The following is a 19,341-nucleotide window of genomic DNA, read 5'->3' as shown; positions in this document are numbered from 1 at the left end:
CTGACTTCACGCATGCCTGCACACACACATGCATACATGTAAATTGATATGTTATGCTCTGATCACAACTCTAGTTTTTTGCATGTCTTGTCATGTAAAGCAGAGTCATTTTCATGATAACCATTTTTCGAACAGTTGATGTCTTTTGCCATGCTTTTTTGATCAATTTTTTAATCAATTTTTTTAACCAATGTCAATATTTCAAATGTCAGTATTAAGTGCAATAATGTAACCTATAACAGTAAATGTCTTTCAACTCAACAAATCTGTATTTTTGAGAAGAACTGTCTTTTATGATAGTGTTTAAATGCCTTTCACTCTGTCCATAATGATGCGAAACAGTAATCTTTTAATCTTTTAATGGATGAACAACGTATCTTGAGTGCGTGCATGAATGTCAGCTGCTATGTTCTTTCTCCCTCCCTCTTTCCTCCTTTCACCTGAAACTTTGTTTTAGGTGTGCATCTCCCCCTTTTCTACCACTTGTTCTTATTTCTCCTCTCTTCTACACTGTATCTCTTTGTATACATGTACCTGACTTCGTGCACGCCCTCTTACATGTTTTTAGCATGTTATGGCCGCTGTCCCATGACACATGTATATGTATATGTAAACGTGAAATGGCTAAGGCTAGGTTCCTTATTTTCTAATTCACGCTGTTCAAACGAAAATAAATTATTTTCCATCGCGCTTTCACCCACCTGCTGAAGAAAACATATAAATTACTTTCCAAACACTTATAGGGGAGCACCGCTCATCTAGGACGGCTGCGGACGTCTCGTTTACTGGCACCAAGTAACACTACACCAGCGCTCAAAATACAGCACATTTTTTATTTTTCCCGAAAATTTGAGAATTTGACCGATCGATATGTCGTTCCGTTGGGGGGGGGGGGGGGGGGGTAAGGTCACCTTTTTTTTGTTACCCGTTAGCACAATTTTTTGTTCAATTAAAAAAAACAAAGGAGGGGGGGGGGGTCTTCCAAAACACACAAAAAATTGAGGGGGGGTCGTATTACCAATCATGTGAAAGAATATGTTTTGACTAATACGTGATCATACAAATTTTGCCGAGAAACCGCCTACTTATTTTTTTGTTTTCCTTTTTTTCTTTTTCTTCTTTTCTTCCTCTTTCTTCCTTCTCAATTCTTTTGCGCCGCCAGTGGGGGGGGGGGGGGATAATGCCTTCTCATTGGGATCATATACCTTTCCTTCTTGCCTTTGGTATCAATAGAAAATTGAAAAAAGGAAAATATAATACCAGGATATTATACATAGATAGATAGATAGATAATGTATTGGTCCATATTCACAACATAGAAAATTGGCCTCCACTGGCAGCAAATGAACAAAATACAAAGTAGTTACAAAATAATTGATAAACACTTAGGTGTATACGTCACATAATGTACATAAATTCACACGAAATCATGACATTAACAAAAAAATATATAAATTACATAGTAATAGGGAAAACTTAAGAAAGGAGTCGACATTTGAAGATTGAGAAGAGAGAAAAGGGTTGTATTAAAGGGGAGACTAGATTGAGGAGCAAAAATAGTAAGAAGAGAGAGAGGGAGAGGGGGACAGCTAGAGAGATATATATATAGAGAGAGAGAGAGGGGGGGAGGGAGAGAGAGAGAGAGAGAAAGATAGGAATGAAAGGTGGAGGAGGTGGAGGAGGTAAAGAAGAGAAGAGGATATAAAATAAATAGAGGGAGGGGAAAGAAAAGGAAAAGGAAGGGGGATGAGTTGTACACGACACATGTAGATAAATTGTTTACTGTCTATCTGAAAGGTAAGTTTCGCAACGTGTCTGCGTCGGATTCGCAGGTCCCCGCGAAGCGCGCGGACACGACTGACTCCACCCAACACCCGCCAGGAACAATCGTATCCCATCAGGCAGAATGCGAATAGGCCATTTTCGTAATATGTAACCAAATTTAATGCATAAGTCTTTGTGAAGTGCCTCAATACAAATTAGTTTGCTTGAGCTCACAAGAAACTGTGTATTTAGGCATGTATAAAAAATTCCTGCTCCATTGACCGAATAGAGTACGTTGGCCTTGGGGGCAACTTTAGGGCTGTACGTCGCCACCCTCACACCGGATAACCTTTTCGTGGTTGAATGATCTATTATTTGCGACGTGTTTTTATGATTTCGTCGGTACACGTAATGAAATTGAATCATAACTCTAATCTCACAACTGCTCCAACATTAACGGTTCATCACTCGTGAGCGTAGTAGGACGTATGGCCCTTCTGCATTTCAACAAATGAGCCAGCGAGAAAAAGGTAGGCATACAACATACTTTTCTGATTCATCTTTTTCGAATTCATCTTTTTCGGATTAATCTTTTCTGATTCGACTGATCAGGCCACTATAAAAATAAAAAGATTGTTTAACCATACCTGATGGCACTCCAGCAAAGCATAGATAGTCAATGCTAATGCGTATTGACCTCTAGCACTGCATGCTTGCTGTGAGGCGGGTATTATTATAAAAATTAACAAATTAATTATCAAATTAATTTTTTTGTCCACGGGGGCTCTTCCCCCGAAAAAAGAGCCCCCGTGAGCCTTGTCACGGGGGCTCTTTTATTACTGACGGGGGCTCTTTTTTATACAAATATCCATTGAATTGGTACCTATGATACTCCTCAATTATTTGCTATTTCATCATTATCATTTCAATCAGCATTTTCCCTCTTACAAATTTACAAGCTACATAGCTGTTACTGGCCTGTGTATATAATATATACGCAGGGCTCAAATTAATTTTTTGTCCACGGGGGCTCTTCCCCCGAAAAAAGAGCCCCCGTGAGCCTTCTCACGGGGGCTCTTTTATTACTGACGGGGGCTCTTTTTTATACAAATATCCATTGAATTGGTACCTATGATACTCCTCAATTATTTGCTATTTCATCATTATCATTTCAATCAGCATTTTCCCTCTTACAAATTTACAAGCTACATAGCTGTTACTGGCCTGTGTATATAATATATACGCAGGGCTCAAATTAATTTTTTGTCCACGGGGGCTCTTCCCCCGAAAAAAGAGCCCCCGTGAGCCTTCTCACGGGGGCTCTTTTATTACTGACGGGGGCTCTTTTTTATACAAATATCCATTGAATTGGTACCTATGATACTCCTCAATTATTTGCTATTTCATCATTATCATTTCAATCAGCATTTTCCCTCTTACAAATTTACAAGCTACATAGCTGTTACTGGCCTGTGTATATAATATATACGCATACAACACTGATCTTTATGATGTCTTAACGTGACATAGCTTCTTCTCCCTCTGCAAACAAAACAGAAAACAAGGTTATTTAATAAAAGGACCATGTGAAAAATAATCATTGTGATTCAAATTGATGCGAATATTTGTTTGAATAAGCACTGCTATTCACCCGAATCTTCTTTGTAAAAACAACTTTTACAAATCTCAGCCATGCTTACTGAGTTGAGACGTTCCATTCAATTTAAAATACCCATTACATAATACACTTCTCCTAATCTCAAAGTGATCTTACAGCACAGGGGCAAAATTGCATGGCTGAGATTTGTAAAAGTCGTTTTTACAAAGAAGATTCTGGTGAAAAGCATTGCTTATTCAAAAAAAATCCTTGCATCAATTTGAATCACAATGATTATTTTTCACATGGTCCTTTTATTAAATAACCTTGTTTTCTGTTTTGTTTGCAGAGGGAGAAGAAGCTATGTCACGTTAAGAAATCATAAAGATCAGTTGTATTATGCGTATATACATATGATACCAGAACAAAGGTCGATTATCAGAATGTCATTTTGGAATACCTCTATACAAATACCACATTGTCTTTAGCCCGTATCAGTATTAGTATGATCCAATATAAAGCTTTTATTCTTTATTTAATTCAGTATAATGCTTTTCCTCAAAAATAGTTTTGCTATTTTTTTAGGGTTGAGACGCTAAGAAATGGTTTCAAATGTACATTACACGAACCCTGAACCATTGCAAAATGATGGTGGTTCTCTCTCTCTCTCTCTCTCCCTCTCTTTATTTTAATCATGCATTATCAACTACATATAGAGCAGCAACCAAAAACTTAGGGTTATCTGAGATAGGTGAAAGTAAGAGTTTAAAAAAAGTCATGCTAAAACGGCGCTTCACTTCCCCCCGCCTTCTGAAAAAAAATAAAATAGATTAGTAGTCCTCCTCTCCAGAATCCCCCCCCCCCCCCCCGCTTTAATATCACATTTTCACTTGGCAGCCCAAGGGGGCCGGGGGGTGGGAGGAGGAAATTTGAAAAAGTGCAAAACAAATTGTATAGCATATACTGAATAATGACTGCAACACACTTTTAGGCTCTGGAAGGCCCAAGAGTGCAGCGTTTAGACTAATAAAATTGCAAAAAAAAATCTCGCTCGGTCGCTACGCTCCCTCGCATAACATCCTCGTAAAAAAAAATCGCATTTCGTCCCCCCGGTCATTAACAGAAATCGCCGCCCCTGATTTCACGACATTTTGGTCTTCCTCTTCTCCTCAAAGGGGACTTTTAGATTTGCGTGGACGTGGACGTGGATGTGTTACGTCCTTTTAAGGCACTAGCTGGCAATCACATGTGACATCCTTTTAAGCACTGGCAGTGCCTTAAGGAGGTCACACGTTGCAGTCCACGTTCTCATCGTGCAAATCTAAAAGTCCCTAATATTGATTTACTGGTCGAGGTTCATTATTTGCTGACAACGAAAAACTTCTCCAGGCCATGACCATGTTTCTGCCCTTGCCCGATCGCCTCCAGCTCCAGCAGACATGGCGCGGCAGCGTGCACACGCACCGCTACTAACGGCGCAGTAGGCCTATAACCACTGCTGACGGCGGCACTGCACTGCGAGCTGAATCGGTAATAATAGGCCTATAAAACGAGAAATCTTGCACACTAATCTTAGTTCCATTTCATTGGTTTGAGGTTTGAAAATTGAAACTCAATATTGTGTTAAAGTTATAACAGAAAAGATTATCTTTATTTTATAATTCCACAGGTGCGATTTTTAATTTTGCAATCGCCCCCGTGAGCAACCTGACGGGGGCGATTTTGTAGCTTACGGGGGCGAATCGCCCACCGCCCCCGTGTATTTTGAGCGCTGGATATGACCCCATTATGATAACTAAATTCTTATGTTTGTAGATACGCAGGATATAATGAACAACCAAGGATACCAAACTTTCAAATTAAAAATCCTCCAAAATGATAGCATGGACGTCATGTGTTCCCTCTTGAAACCAGAGCATGCCGCGGTGTATCCAGCTGAAAATACAATGGCGTCTTATTTTTTTTACAAGCGACGGATTCCTTTTTTTGTAATCCTTGCACTTTTCATCAAAATAATACCATGCACGGAGTTTAGAGTGAGGCAATAAATTAAACATTTCGCCTGAGGGTATTGAAGTAAGAGAAATAACTGAAGAAAAGATGACAAAACAGGCACTGAAATTGTGAGAGATGTCATGGGACATCGTCTGCCTGTGCACATCATGTTCAACATGTGACGTCATATCTCATCAGTGACCGGGGAGCTTTTCAGCTATGCCGGGGCTGTATCTAAGCGTTTTGTAGGGCAGGTCCAAGCTATCACGCAGCACACTAATTACATTAAAAATTAATTAAAGAGTTGGTCAGAACTAAAACTTTCCACAAATGAACTAGCCCATAATAGCCACAGACCCATACCAAAAGATAGCCATATAAATAATTTCATCTGTTGTTATTTTTTGTTCAAAGTCTCTGAATGTCCCGTACGTCACAATCCAAATAGCTTGGACCTGTCATGTAACAAAACATTGTCCTAGATACTAACGGCTTTCCATAATCATTAAGTCCAACTTAGAGATAAGTTCAACTTTGAGTTTGTGAAACACCCCTGGGCCTAATTCTTTATTAATATAAGATTCACTCTTATACGAATAGTGCATTGGGTTCTTAACGTGCAAAGGTAGTGACTCTTCTCTACACGGGGCCTCCATTTAACGTCCTTTCCGAGGGACGGAGTGTTTTCCACTAAACATAACCTGCGTCTCAGAGTTCAACTCTATGAACAATGGAAGGGGCACGTTAACACACAACGCAGGCTTCAGCCTTACACTAAAACAAGTAATAAGTACCTTTTTCCGCATATGACACAAAAGATTCTTTCTTTAAAGTACTTTCTTTAAATCATTTGAACAAAAATAAATATTTGTTTTAATATTTTCCTCCAATTTTGGAGCTATGATCCAATACGAAGTAAAGACTCTGATAACCATTTTCCATTAAAAATAATTATCTTTTAATCCGTTAACTGTAAGATACTGTTCATGGTTACTAAATCACGCACAAATAAAATATTTTATCGTATCCAATTTCTAAATAGCAACATTCTTCCATTATGTCTTATAATATCGTTAAACCATAACATTTCTTTACATTTCTCAATACAAGAAATAATCTGTTTATTTTGCTCTGACAATTTTTCTTTTTTTTAGAGGTAAAATAGACATACAATACTTCACGATAGAACTCTGGAATTTTGTTTTTCAAAGCTAAAACATATTTTAGATCACATTTACAGTTTTGTATAACCAAACTACCATCCAGTTTATCAAACCAATAATCAAACATCCATTTCCACTTTGATTTTGTTTCATCGAGGTATCTTGGTAACCATTTCAACTTTAAAATGTTTAAGTGTAACCGTAAATATAGCCATCTTAAATCATCAATCACATTTAATAAAGCCCTCTTTACTTTAGTAACTTTAAATCCCCAAAGAGAGTCCATCAACAATGTATCATTTTTTAACCAAATCAATAGGACAAAAGAATCTGAGTAGTGTATACAATCTTTGATAATATTAGTGTTTTTTAAATAATTATCTTGCCTTTAAATGTAAGACTTCTTTGTTTACAAATATTCAAGAATTTTTCGATTTCATCTATTTTATCTAGTGACCAATTCTACTCATGACTCAAAGATTCATTTTTTGAGAAGAGAATACCAAGAGCTTAAACGTAATTTTCAGTCCAGGTAATACCACAAATCTTGTGTAAAGGTTCCTCTCTGCTCCAAACACATTGCCTGTGTTTTATCCTTATTTAATTTTACACCTGAAAATTTTCAAAAATCTATAATATAATCTAAAACTCTCTTCCTGAAATAACATTTTCAACGAAAAGTGTCATACCATCAGCTAACTGGCCTAGTTTTAATTTCATTTGAATTTTCTCCAAGACAAATTCCTATAAAGCCCCACTGCAATACTTACAGCTACTTGCGCCCTCCATATAGCACACAATGCATAATCGGTGACCGTTAGTCCCCCATGGTCCCCTTTTTCTTATTAATTGTGAGCTGATTTGATGAGATAACCACCTGTCAATGACCTTACAGTGAGGTCTAATCCCTCCTGGCCAAACTAGTGCAGGTAGGGTTTAATATAATCATTACCCCCTTATCTAATTACTGAGTATTTCGATCGACCAAATAACAAAGAACAGAGAAATGAGGGACACCAATTCCCAATATCTACCTCGTTTCCTTTCTTATATCATAAGGTTATAATGCCAATACATCCTTTCTTGAAACCTGCATTTAGACTTTCCATTACCAGGTCCTGAAAGTCTTCCCCCAAATCACTGTAAATCTATATTTAATTCATCTCCCCCGGGGGTTTATTAAGTTTCATATTTGTCAATGCCTGAGTAATTTTTCAGATTTTGTTATTTTACCTTTACATAAGTCAGCCTCCTCTTTTTTCAACTTTGGTCCTTTTATATTTCGAAGATAATCCATAATCTTACCTTTGTTTTTATCTAATGAGCTATATAATTCCAAATAGAATGTATAAACATAGTTTATTATCCTACTCATATTATGTTCACTTTTCCTTCCTATGTTTATGTTTAATATATTTTTTTTTCCTCCTCTTCAAAGGCATTCATCAATTTTTCATATTTTCTTTCTACAATTATAATATCAGCCGTTTCCTTTCTTTTAAATTGTTTTGCAAAATATAAAGAATATTCCTTTTTTTTTAATAATTTTTTACACAACTCCAAAACGTATGATATATCTTTTTCATATTTCAACATTTATTTCACCACACAAAAAATATTTTTTGATTTGAAGAATTATATTTATCATTAAAGAGAAGTGAATTGTTAAACTTCCAGTACCCACTACCTCGAATGACATTATCAATAGCCATTGTAACAGAAACTGCACAATGATCGGGACATAAACCATCTGCAACAAGCCAAACGTCTATTACAGAAGTCATTTTAGGATATTTATTTCTATTCGTGAATTATTTCGTTTCGGGGTGCAATTTTCGCCATACTAATTTAAATGTTTTCACCATTTGATTATACTCTGATAACTTTTTATGAATAGATTTTGCTCCAAGAGTATCAAAATCTGGTTTATTTACACAGTTGTAGTCACCTCCAAATACTAATGCATACGCCTTCAAGTCACTTTGTGATTGAACCTCGTTGCTCAATCGTTGAAGAAGAAAAAAAAACGTGTCATGTTTCTTTTTTGTGGGGGCGTACACAAGTACCAGACATAATTGTCTGTCTCCAATACATGTAATAATCAATAGTATTTGTCTATCCTTAACTATACCGCTGAAATTGATACAAATATCTAAAAATTTCTTTACACAGTAACGAAACACCTTTTGCAATGGTTGTTTCTGAATGATTGAGTGAAAACACTGTCCCTTGCATTCTCTCTTAAGTTTTTCTTCCAGGTCCTGTGTAAGAAAAGTTTCTTGCAGAAGCAAAACATCGGCGTTTTTTCAGCCATCGAAATATTACGTTTCTTTTTCTATTATTCATTTTTCCCCGCACACTAAGTGACAAGAAAGTATTTTCTATTTGTATCATATAATCAGGGAGGTCACATGCCCTGATATAATCATTTGGTTTTCAGTTTTAGTTACTCGAACTATTTTTTATTTGAACCGGTAGTCGGTTGATTCATATCCATGAGTTCATACTGGAATTACTCTAGCGAGCCCTAGGGGGGGGGGGGTGCTTCACAAAGACCAAGATCGACTTTAAAGGTAATACAAAGTTTTGGGAATTTTGAAAATGGGTGGATAGTGATTCTTTACAATTTTGATATATTTGGATGCTCCTGAGGATGTATTAGAAGCACTGGAAAATTTAGCCCCTAAAACACTTCTGTTTTCGTGAAAAATTGAATATAAAAATTTACCGGTGCTCCCGGTAAATATTGATAGAATTTCGAATAGCGACTACGGCCGTACAATGGTAGTTGCGACTATGAAAATCTCATAATATGTAGCTGTGATAAATAATTTCCAAACGGGAATAGCTAATTGGTCGATTTTAGTCAAGAAACATTGTTTTATAGCTTAATAAATATCTTGGCCTTGAGAGGGAGCTATACAACCTAAAGAGTTTATTATCTAAAATTTCACAACTTTAGACTCGATTTCAACTGCGACAACGATCACTGAATATTGTAGGATCGCATATGCTTCCAATATGTTCATTTGAACCAAATTCATGACCCCATACCAAAACTTTGTATTACCTTTAAGTTGGACTTAACTATGACAGGCTATTCATGCCACTAGTTGCTCTCACTATCGGTCTCTCAATTATGATCTTAAGATAATATTTGTTCCTTCAATAATGAATTATCAAAAAATATAGATTTAAGACCTTTATTTATACGTCCCTTGAGAGACCAATGCCAGTGAATGATGAGAGCAAATAGTGGCATGAACAGCCTGCCATAGTTAAGTCAAACTTAAAGTCGATCTTAGTCTTTGTGAAACACTCCCCAGATCTATGCAAGCTTTTGTAGCTTCTTAAGGATGAAAATGAGTTCGTACTGGAATTACTCAAGCGAGCCCAGACCTTTGCAACCTTTGTAGCTTGTTAAAACTTGTTAAAAACCTCAGAGCAAATTTGCCATGGAAATTTAGCATTTTTTATTGAAAACAAGTTTTATCAAACAGGGCCCTGGACGGTGTTATTTTTTTCATAAAGCCGTTGTCACAACTGGCCGCTCACCACTCTGCGTCTTGTCTACAATAGATTTTGCAGAAATTCCCAGGCACGCTGAACACGCAAGAGCCTATAGGGAGGGTTTTACGAAATGTCCAATAATCTCACAGTTTTTATGACTCCACGTGACGCGCGCAGCCGTTGTACTTCTTTGCAAACCTCGCAAGGGCTTCTTGCGAACATCACACTCGGGCTACTTGCGAGGGTTCACGGAGCCGCGTGGCGCAGTACACAGCCATATGGAGCCGTCGCTCGGCATTCGCAAGGCACCTGCACGGGGATTGCGAACAGGGCGCCAAAAACAAGAAACGTCGTATAAAGAATCATCGTATAGCGAACAGGGCGTCCACACCACACACACACAAGAACAAGTAATCCGAAACGTCGTATAGGTGCGCAGTTTGTTACTGCGGTCATGAAACGGTCACGTTAATCCCCGCCTAGTTATAACGTTCTAGTTCGACCATACGTCCACACACAAAACATTCCATGATTCTCTATCGAGTTCTAGTTCGAAACGATGCCCAGACCCTAGTTTCATCATACGACGTTTCTTTATACATGTACGTCTGTTTATCTGTCTCCTTCTCATTCCCTCTCTCTTTCTCTCTCTCTCTCTCTCTCTCTCTCTGTATACACACACAATTTCATCGAACGGCTCTCCCGATACGGTATAGCTTTACCGTTTCGGGATAGCTATACGATGAATTTTGTGTGTCTGGACACGGGGTTAGGCACAAGCTCATCGCTTAAGCGCGTAACACACGAGGCGTCATTTAGGATTGCGTTAGGGTGCTGTTGGACGTGCAAAATGAGATCGAGTGACATCTCCTTTTTTGTCTTTCCATGTCCCCTACTCTCTTTCTCATATCATACCTTTGTCTGTCCGTCTGTCGTCTGTCTAAAAAAAAATCTCTCTAACTGTTGTTCTTCGGCCTTTCTCTCTGAACCAACCCCTCTCTCTTTCTCTCTCTCTCTCTCTCTCTATCTCTACCTCTCTTTCTCTCCGTCTGTTTATCTGTCTCCTTCTCTCTCTCTCTCTCTCTCTCTTTCTCTCTGTCTGTCTCTGTCTCTCTCTCTTTCTCTCTGTCTGTCTCTGTCTCTCTCTCTCCCTCTTTCGGTCAGTCTTTAACAGTTCAGAATGGATATGACGTCATCAAATCACTGGGATAAAATCCATGCAACTACTTCGGGCAAACTCAAGGGTCAGGCTCTTCAAACAGCATATAACAACTGGAGTCAGAAATACAACCAGGTAACAAATAGGCCGGTATTCAAATTATATCAACATTAATTTGGTTTCAACCCAAAAAAAAGTAGTCTACCTTCTCATTCCATAAAATGTATCATAATACGTGAACAAAATTCATTTCAACATGAAATTTTAATTTCATGACTGAATTTCGTTCATTCATTTGGGGTGACGTTAATACCATTTTTTCAGAAAAACAAACAAATTTACACTTGGCGCTCTATTATTAGCCACTGTACTAAGCTCAACTTGGCCTAGTCTACTATAATGAATAAGGAGCCCTATACTTTTATTAGTTATAATTAGAATATTACGGGACTTTCAAGAGGAATCCATTTCATGCGGCATTTCTGGTATTATTAATCCAAACTGATATAATAATAATAATAATAATAATAATAATAGCTCACATTTATAATGCGCCTAATACTTTGTTTCTAGGCGCGGAACATATTATAATACAGGCTAGTTATGAGAATGCTCACACATTACGGTCAAACCTGTTTATCAAGGTCTCTAAATCAAAACAAAAAGTGGCCTTTCTAGACAGGTTTCACAACACAAAATCTCTCTCGATGGAGATGAAATACATGGTCACTATACATAGGTCGTAATTATAGGGAGATGGCCACTAATACACATTTTACTATAGTGTTTATCTTCACTGAAAATTTTGTCAACAGGACTATGAAAAAGCGGCTTACAATGGACCAAAAATCGGAGCAATGAAGATGGCTGAGATTATCCATGACAAACATTGTCAGATCCTGGATGTAGGCTGCGGTACAGGGCAAGTGGGAGAACTGGTAAGAGCAATACCCGAGTCCCAACTAGTTGACCGAGAAAAACCGAATAGGAAATGACATTGCTCCGAACTTGGCCGAAAAGCCACGATTCTGTCAATCGGCGGTGGTTTGGATTAGAGTTTATTCAGGCAACTGTTGAACCGATTACGACTAAGCAAATAAGGAGAAAATGAGCGGGATAGTGAGAAATTAATAGAATAACGAAGGAACAGTCGATATATTAATCAATGGAATAATAGATGGATGAACTAATTAATTTGAAATAAACACTGGATATATATTTAGTAAGTGAATAAATGAATAAATAAATAAATATTTTCATTATTTGATTTCAGATGGCCAAGCATGGGTTTACCAACATCCATGGGGTGGATTTTTCCGAGAAGAGCATTGTAGTTGCCAGAGCAACCGGCTGTTATAGCAGTGTTCGTTATGCAGATTTATTGAATGGCGGCATACCCGACAAAGACAGTTAGTGTTTGTTTGTTTAAGAGTCTCTATTGTCGTACTACTACTACTACTGCTGCTGCTACTACTACTACTACTACAACTATACCATTACTACTACTACTACCACTACTACTAATACACTTCTACTACTATACTTCTACTACTAATAGTACTACACTTCTACTATTGCTGCTGCTACTACTACTGCTACTAATAGTAATAATAATAACCTATGTATGGCGCATTTCATCTTCAGAGAAAATATCAATGCGCTTTACAATAATAAAACAACAAAATGACAGATAACTTCTAATTCATGAACTGAAGAAATATCAAATTGAGAACAAAAATTAATCATAACACTTATCAACATCAATTACAGAGAAATGAAATCAAATTTGACAAAAAAGTAATTATGTAGCTTTAATTATAATGAAATACAATGATGCAGTTTAAATGAAATAAAAAAGAATTTTTGAATAAATATTGCTGATACAACTTTTGCTACTACTACCGTAATACTGCTACTTCTACTCTAGCCTTTTGACAAAGCCTCATGACTCTGGCTATTTTCCACCCCAATCAGCGGCTGAGATGATTCTAGAGACCCGGGGTGAACGCGCGTTAGAGTGGCTTCAGCCGCGAGGCCTTTTGTATTCTGGATTTACTTGCTCTGCATGAATTATTCATGACTTTGGATTTAATGACCAATCAGAATGGCCATCTCCCAGTTGATTTCGTTCGTGATTCATTCATTATCAAAACATTATCAAAACATGTAAGAAAAGGTAAAAGACGTAAATTAGTTTTGCTTATGAGATGAAAATATAAATGATTGAAACAAAATATCACATCCAAATCTACTTTACATGCAAAATTACTACAAAATAGGAAGCATTTGATGACTTGAGCTATTGTAAGAGATAATTAGACTTTCCCTGTATATAAAAATGAACCAGTCCAACTCGTTTCGTTCAATGTTATAGGTATTCATACTACGTAGAGTTTACTGTGAACGGGATGAATAACATATATGCCGACGTCACGCGATGATACGTTCGGTGATTGGACGCTACCATTTCGGTAAGAGAATTCCAGTCGTAAACAATGATTAACATAAGAAATCTCAACCAGATTACTAAAGGCTCTTTGACTGGGCCACTCGCTCTGGCGTTCACTTGGGTTTTCGCGATTAGTCTTTTTTTAGTCGCTCGTCGTCTATCTGACATGAGGCCTTGTCTAAAGGCTACTACTCTTCCTACTCAGTGGCGTACGCAGGATTTTTTCAAGGAGGGTGTTTGACAATTTGTAAATCGCGCCGACCGATATTTCGCTCAGTGTGGGGGGGGGGGTAGTGAGAGGGACACACTTTTTTTTTTTAGCCCCCGCAAATGTGAAAATCGAGCCGTCCAATATTTCGGGGGGGTAGGAGTATTCATTTTTTTTTCAAAAAAATTGAGGGGGTTAACCCCAAAACATCCCCCCCCCCTGCGCACGCGCCTGCTCCTATATACTACTGCTACTGCTACTACTACTGCTGCTGCTACTACTGCTGCTACTACTACTGCTGCTTCTATTATACAACTAATGCTGCTGCTACTCATACGATTTACCGTCCTTTTTAACATTTTCCATTCAATTTCATCTCTGTGCACTTCAGTTTCGTCCTAGGAATCCGGGATCGTGCTAATGTCAAACTTAATTTAGTCATTTGTCATTCAAATTAGTCAATGGTCGATCAATATAAACACTTCTCCATTCATTTTCGTCTGATTTCATTGGAATTCGTCTCACTTGGCGGTCCGCGGTAGAATTTAAATCAAATTCGTTTTTGAGCCATCAATTTGAAGAGGGTTTCATTCAAATTCGTCGCATAGACAAGACCTTTAAACGAACAAGTGACGGATTTCAATAGTGCTTAATCGAAATGGATTGCAAAATTACGAAATTGATTCATGCAATAGTGCGTTGGCAGCCGAGGATGACGAGCTTGATTTGACTTTAACGAAATTGGATGTAAAATGATGAAAGTGATTGACAATATCGTTCGAAAATGAATGACAAATGTCGAAATGGACTATGAGATGTGCAAGAAAAGGAAGATTCAGGACGAAATTGAATGAAACACGTATGAACTTGAATTTTAAAAAAGTGTTAAAATGGACGGGAAAACCTATACTACTACTGCTACTACCACTACTACCACTAATCATGATTATGACGATAAGGATGATGATTATCATTATGATAATTATAATAATTATAGTAATGATGATAATAATTATAATACCATTAATAATGATAAAAATATTAATGATAATAATAATGATAACAGTAATAATAACAATAACATTTAATGACAATAATGATGATGATTATAATAAAATTGACTAGCTTTTTCTTTATTGATATATGGTTTTTCTGTCACAAGTAATGTCAGTCGTCAGGTTCCTTCTTTTTAGTGATATACAATCTCTTAGGTGTGGAAATGTCTATCCAAACTTTCGTTGGGTTACATTTACACAACGATTTATTATTGAAATACAACTTGTCTTATGTAAGTGGTCCGTTTAAGGCGATATGTGAACTTCCTATTCGAATTTCAGATGAATATGATGCGTTGGTAACAGTGGGAACATTCGTACCGGGTCATCTGAATACACCATGCTTTCAAGAGTTCACCCGAGTCGTTAAACCAGGTAAACCATTTAATCAACTTGAATATGATGCTAGTTATTTGCGTAGATGTGAAGGGGGTAGGGGCACGTACCCCAATTGAATGTCAAACAAATGATAAAGTGACAGGAGCATAAAGCAAGGAGATAGAACGTGAAGAACTGGAGAGGGACGAGAAAGGAAGAGACGTTATTAGGCCCCCTTCCCCGAATTGACCTGTTTGCTAATATTATTCATACTTTTTAACAAGATTTGGTAACCGAGTGTTCGGGAGAGAAACATGCATACATTGAAATTCAAAGTAAACAGGATTATTGCTGTCCCTGTTTATTCACATATGATTTACCAAGAGACCGGTGCCCCCCCCCCCCCAAAAAAAAAAAAAATAATAAATAAAAAATAAATAAAAATAAAAAAATAAAATAAAATAAAAAATAAATAAATAAATAAATAAATAAATAATAAATATAAATAAAAAAAATAATAATAATAATGCAAGTGCCACTTCAATTGTTGACCCCCGCTTCGCCACTAGATATTACTCTAAAAGGATGATGATGATGATGATGATGATTTGGTTTGATTGTACTGGTCCCTCATGTTATATTAGTCTTGCGGTACACACATCTTTTCTTACAACTTGTCCTCATATAATTATGTTACAATACTGAAAAGACGGTCTAACAAAATGCAAATGAATTCGAGGGAAATAGGCATAAAATCCTTTACTTTGTTATCTGCCGACGCATTTTTAAATGGTTGCTTTCCAACAAATAATGGCATCATAATTTGCTCGTATGCTTGTGTTTATTCTAATATTGCTTTCCGATATCTTTACTCTTCAATGTTAGTCATTTTATGAGTCATGTTATTTGATTTTCATTTGAAGAGTGTAGTAGTATTGTAACTGTGTTACCCTTAGTGACTTGCCATTCAGCAGGGGCGGAAAGAGCACAAGTAAAACTGCAATACTCAATGAAGTGGGCGAATTCTTAATGTTGTGTATTAAACTATGAAAATTAGGATCCAGTCTCTCCCTAAATCCGTCACTGGAATACCCTCCTGGAGAAGGAAGTCATTCTTTTCTTTTAATAGAGTTGTTTTTTTATTTTTTTATTTGTCGTCAATTTGATATGTTTTTTAAAAGTGTTTTTGTCTTTATATTTGGCAGGCGGTCTGATTGTGATAGTAATGCGAGAAGCATACTTATTTGATTCACCAGAGTTTAACCAGCTCGACTCGGCCGTAGTAAAGTTGAGTAAGAACGGAACATGGAGGTATCTCAAAAGAGAATGGGTCCCCAACTACATTGGTGATTTGCCTGGGATAATTTTCGTTTTACAAACTCCTGAAATTTAAGGTCCGGTATAGGCCTACATCGATATCACCTCCTTTAAATCACAAGAACTCCACGACTCTCCATAAATCAACGGAGGGGAAATTCAGTGATGTACTGTAACTATAACATCATAAAACACATTCATTATTATCATTCTCTTCCACCGTTGACAAATTATTTTATTTCGCAATAATGGTTTGGTCTCATCACAGAGACTCCATGCCGTACTCTAAAGAGATAGTAATGTCGCCCTCTACACTGTTAGAACAAGTATTAACATTCAAGTTGGTTAAAATTTTAATCAACCACGGATTACCATTATGAATCACACAGCCTGTTGATTAATGTTTAAACTGTAGTTGATTAAAAAAATAATCGTTTATTGGTTTAAAAAATGTGCTCAATGTTGGTTAAAATGGTGTTGATTAAACTGTAACCCTTTGTTGATTAAAACTTTAACCTTTTGTTGGTTAATTATGCTTTGTTCGGGGCTGATTGGTTAAACTTACATGGGTCGTTGGTTAAAATTGTAACCATTGTAGGTTAATTCTGCTTTGATTCCCACGTTGTTGGTTAAACTTTAGTGGGTTGTTGGTTACAGTTTTAACCACTGTTGGTTAAACTTACGGGGGTTTGGAGGTCTTATCCTCGTGTTCGCAGGTAATAAATTGTTTTAATATGATTATCATCAATGCTAAGATTGTAAGGAAGAAGTGAAATAAGGTTCTTGCTCAAATTAAAAACGTTTTGTGTCCCGGGCCCGTAGGTTGTAGCCCAACCAGTATTCAGTAAGTATAACGGACGACCTACCCAAATTGCATGCATATTAAAGACGCTTCACTTCATGATGACATTTTATTTTGTATTTAATTGTTTTAAACAATTAGATACAATTAGATTTAAAAAAACAATATAGTCATTATTCATGCATGCAATTTGGGTAGGTGATCCGTAATACACTTCTCCTTCTTTGGGTCTGCCTCCTTCACAGTGTTGACGATTCTTGCAGACTGATGAGTGTGTATGTGCTTACGAGAGCCAGGTGCATGGTGCAATGCTCACATAATGGTGCAAGTAAAAAGTTACTTACTGGTTGAGCTACGTACAGCCTAACGGGACACAAATCGTTTTTGATTTGAGCAAGAACCTTATTTCACTTCTTCCTTACAATCTTAGAATTGATGATGATAATATCAAAATAATTTCTTACCTGTAAACACGGAGATAAGACCATCCAAACCCCCATTCCCTCAGCGTCCTCGCGACAACCTCCATTGTATTTGTTGATTTTGTTGCACGCGTACAGCGTATACTTTGCATGTACTTGTATGAAGTGTCGAGCGATCGCTAGCTACGCGCTTCGATATCGTTCCGTTGGGTCACCTGACCAGTACTTTAATCAACATTGATTAAACTTTAACCGGAAGGAGGCTATCATTACTGTCGGAATTTTGTTTTAATCCATGCTGGGTTACAATGTTTGCCAACAACTTAGACTTAACCAACATAGTTTAAAAGGTATAGTTTTGATCAGGGACGTGATAGAGAAGGACTGGAATCAAGCCGCTCTCCTTTGACCCCATGCTCCAAGCCGCCGAAAAGTTGTGCGCTAATCTGCAACTGCTGACCAGGTGGTGAGATAAAAGAGCGCATAAATTTTAGGATTTAGAATTCCTACATCAGAAAATGGTATCACAGCAACTGTTCGCTGTCCCTTTCAATGATTTCTCATCCATTGTTGAATGTGTAGAGAGTAGAATAAGCGAACACAAACTTGTGTAATTTCATCCTTTTTTTTTTTAACTTCAAAAATACAAAAAACACGCAAAAACACGCATTAGCAAACTTAATGTTATTGAAGATTGTGAATCATGGATCAAATAACGGGACTTTAAAGCATGCACAAATTAGCGCATTATCCTAAACTATTGAGTTTTTGTCAGGATGTAATTTTTCTTTTACCAACTCTGGCACACAAATTATAGGAAGGACGGAGTTCTAAATTTGGAAATGTGTTTGATGCACTATTCCCAATACAATCCCTATATAAAGTTTTTGATTTACACTAAAATTTTGCCAGTAATTTAATATTTTATAATAAATGTAAAACTGGTGCCTGGCTTCCGAAAGTCCCCGCAGTGGAAGCGCGGTTCGGAGCATGGAAGTTCAAAGCCAAGTGGAATGTTACACATCCCATTGTTACGCTTTAGAACTCACGAATGCGTTGAATAAATTACAAAGTTTTCGCCGGCTTGATTCCAGTCCTTCTCTATCACGTCCCTGTTTTGATCAACACTGTTTTTAACCAACGCAAGATTAAAAGTAAATTTTAATCAACACTACATTTTTAACCATGGTTGAGCGTTTTTAATCAACAATTTTTTAACCCGCAGTTTGTTAATACTTGTTTTAACAGTGTATCGGCATCGTTTAGAATAATGACGACCCCCCCCCCTTGCTTTCTTACGTCATATCGAAGAGATCGGCTGACGAGTTCTTGTTTTAAATTCAAGTAACTTTTTAGTAACACGAGAGGCCCCTGGTGACAATAAAGTTGAATAAAGCAAAGTTTGCTGTTTCATAAACTCCCTTCATTTGATCCTTGTTTTCTTGATAAATGATTAAGAACGGAACCTTTACGTATCTGAAAAGACTGTTGGTCCCCAATTACCTAGATATGCCTTGGATATTTTTTTGTTTTTCCAAACTCCTGAAATTTAAGGCCCAGTACAGGCCTCTATCGCCTTTTT

At 37.1% G+C, this 19,341-nt stretch overlaps 1 protein-coding gene across 3 annotated transcripts in view; it reads left to right on the top strand.

Annotated features, from left to right (window-relative positions):
- Positions 1-1,691: 1,691 nt before the first annotated feature.
- LOC577900 (methyltransferase-like protein 27) overlaps positions 1,692-19,341 on the top strand; it is a 28,236-nt gene continuing 10,586 nt past the window's right edge. The window contains exons 1-6 of one of the 3 annotated variants that reach the window (XM_011664459.2): positions 1,692-2,294; positions 11,204-11,323; positions 12,004-12,126; positions 12,462-12,597; positions 15,183-15,275; positions 16,424-18,216. In XM_011664459.2, the coding sequence (XP_011662761.2) occupies positions 11,210-11,323; positions 12,004-12,126; positions 12,462-12,597; positions 15,183-15,275; positions 16,424-16,611 (654 nt within the window). In that variant the 5' untranslated portion in view covers positions 1,692-2,294; positions 11,204-11,209 and the 3' untranslated portion in view covers positions 16,612-18,216. Of the gene's footprint in view, positions 2,295-11,193; positions 11,324-12,003; positions 12,127-12,461; positions 12,598-15,182; positions 15,276-16,423; positions 18,217-19,341 lie in introns of those variants that run through there. The other 2 variants (XM_003724266.3, XM_030996822.1) reach the window with 2 other exon arrangements.

Source organism: Strongylocentrotus purpuratus, unplaced genomic scaffold, assembly GCF_000002235.5.
Source record: "Strongylocentrotus purpuratus isolate Spur 01 unplaced genomic scaffold, Spur_5.0 spur5_scaffold_3, whole genome shotgun sequence".
Lineage (NCBI taxonomy): Eukaryota > Metazoa > Echinodermata > Echinoidea > Camarodonta > Strongylocentrotidae > Strongylocentrotus > Strongylocentrotus purpuratus.
Note: the sequence above shows the minus strand (reverse complement) of the source record. Positions and strands in the feature narration are given on the sequence as shown.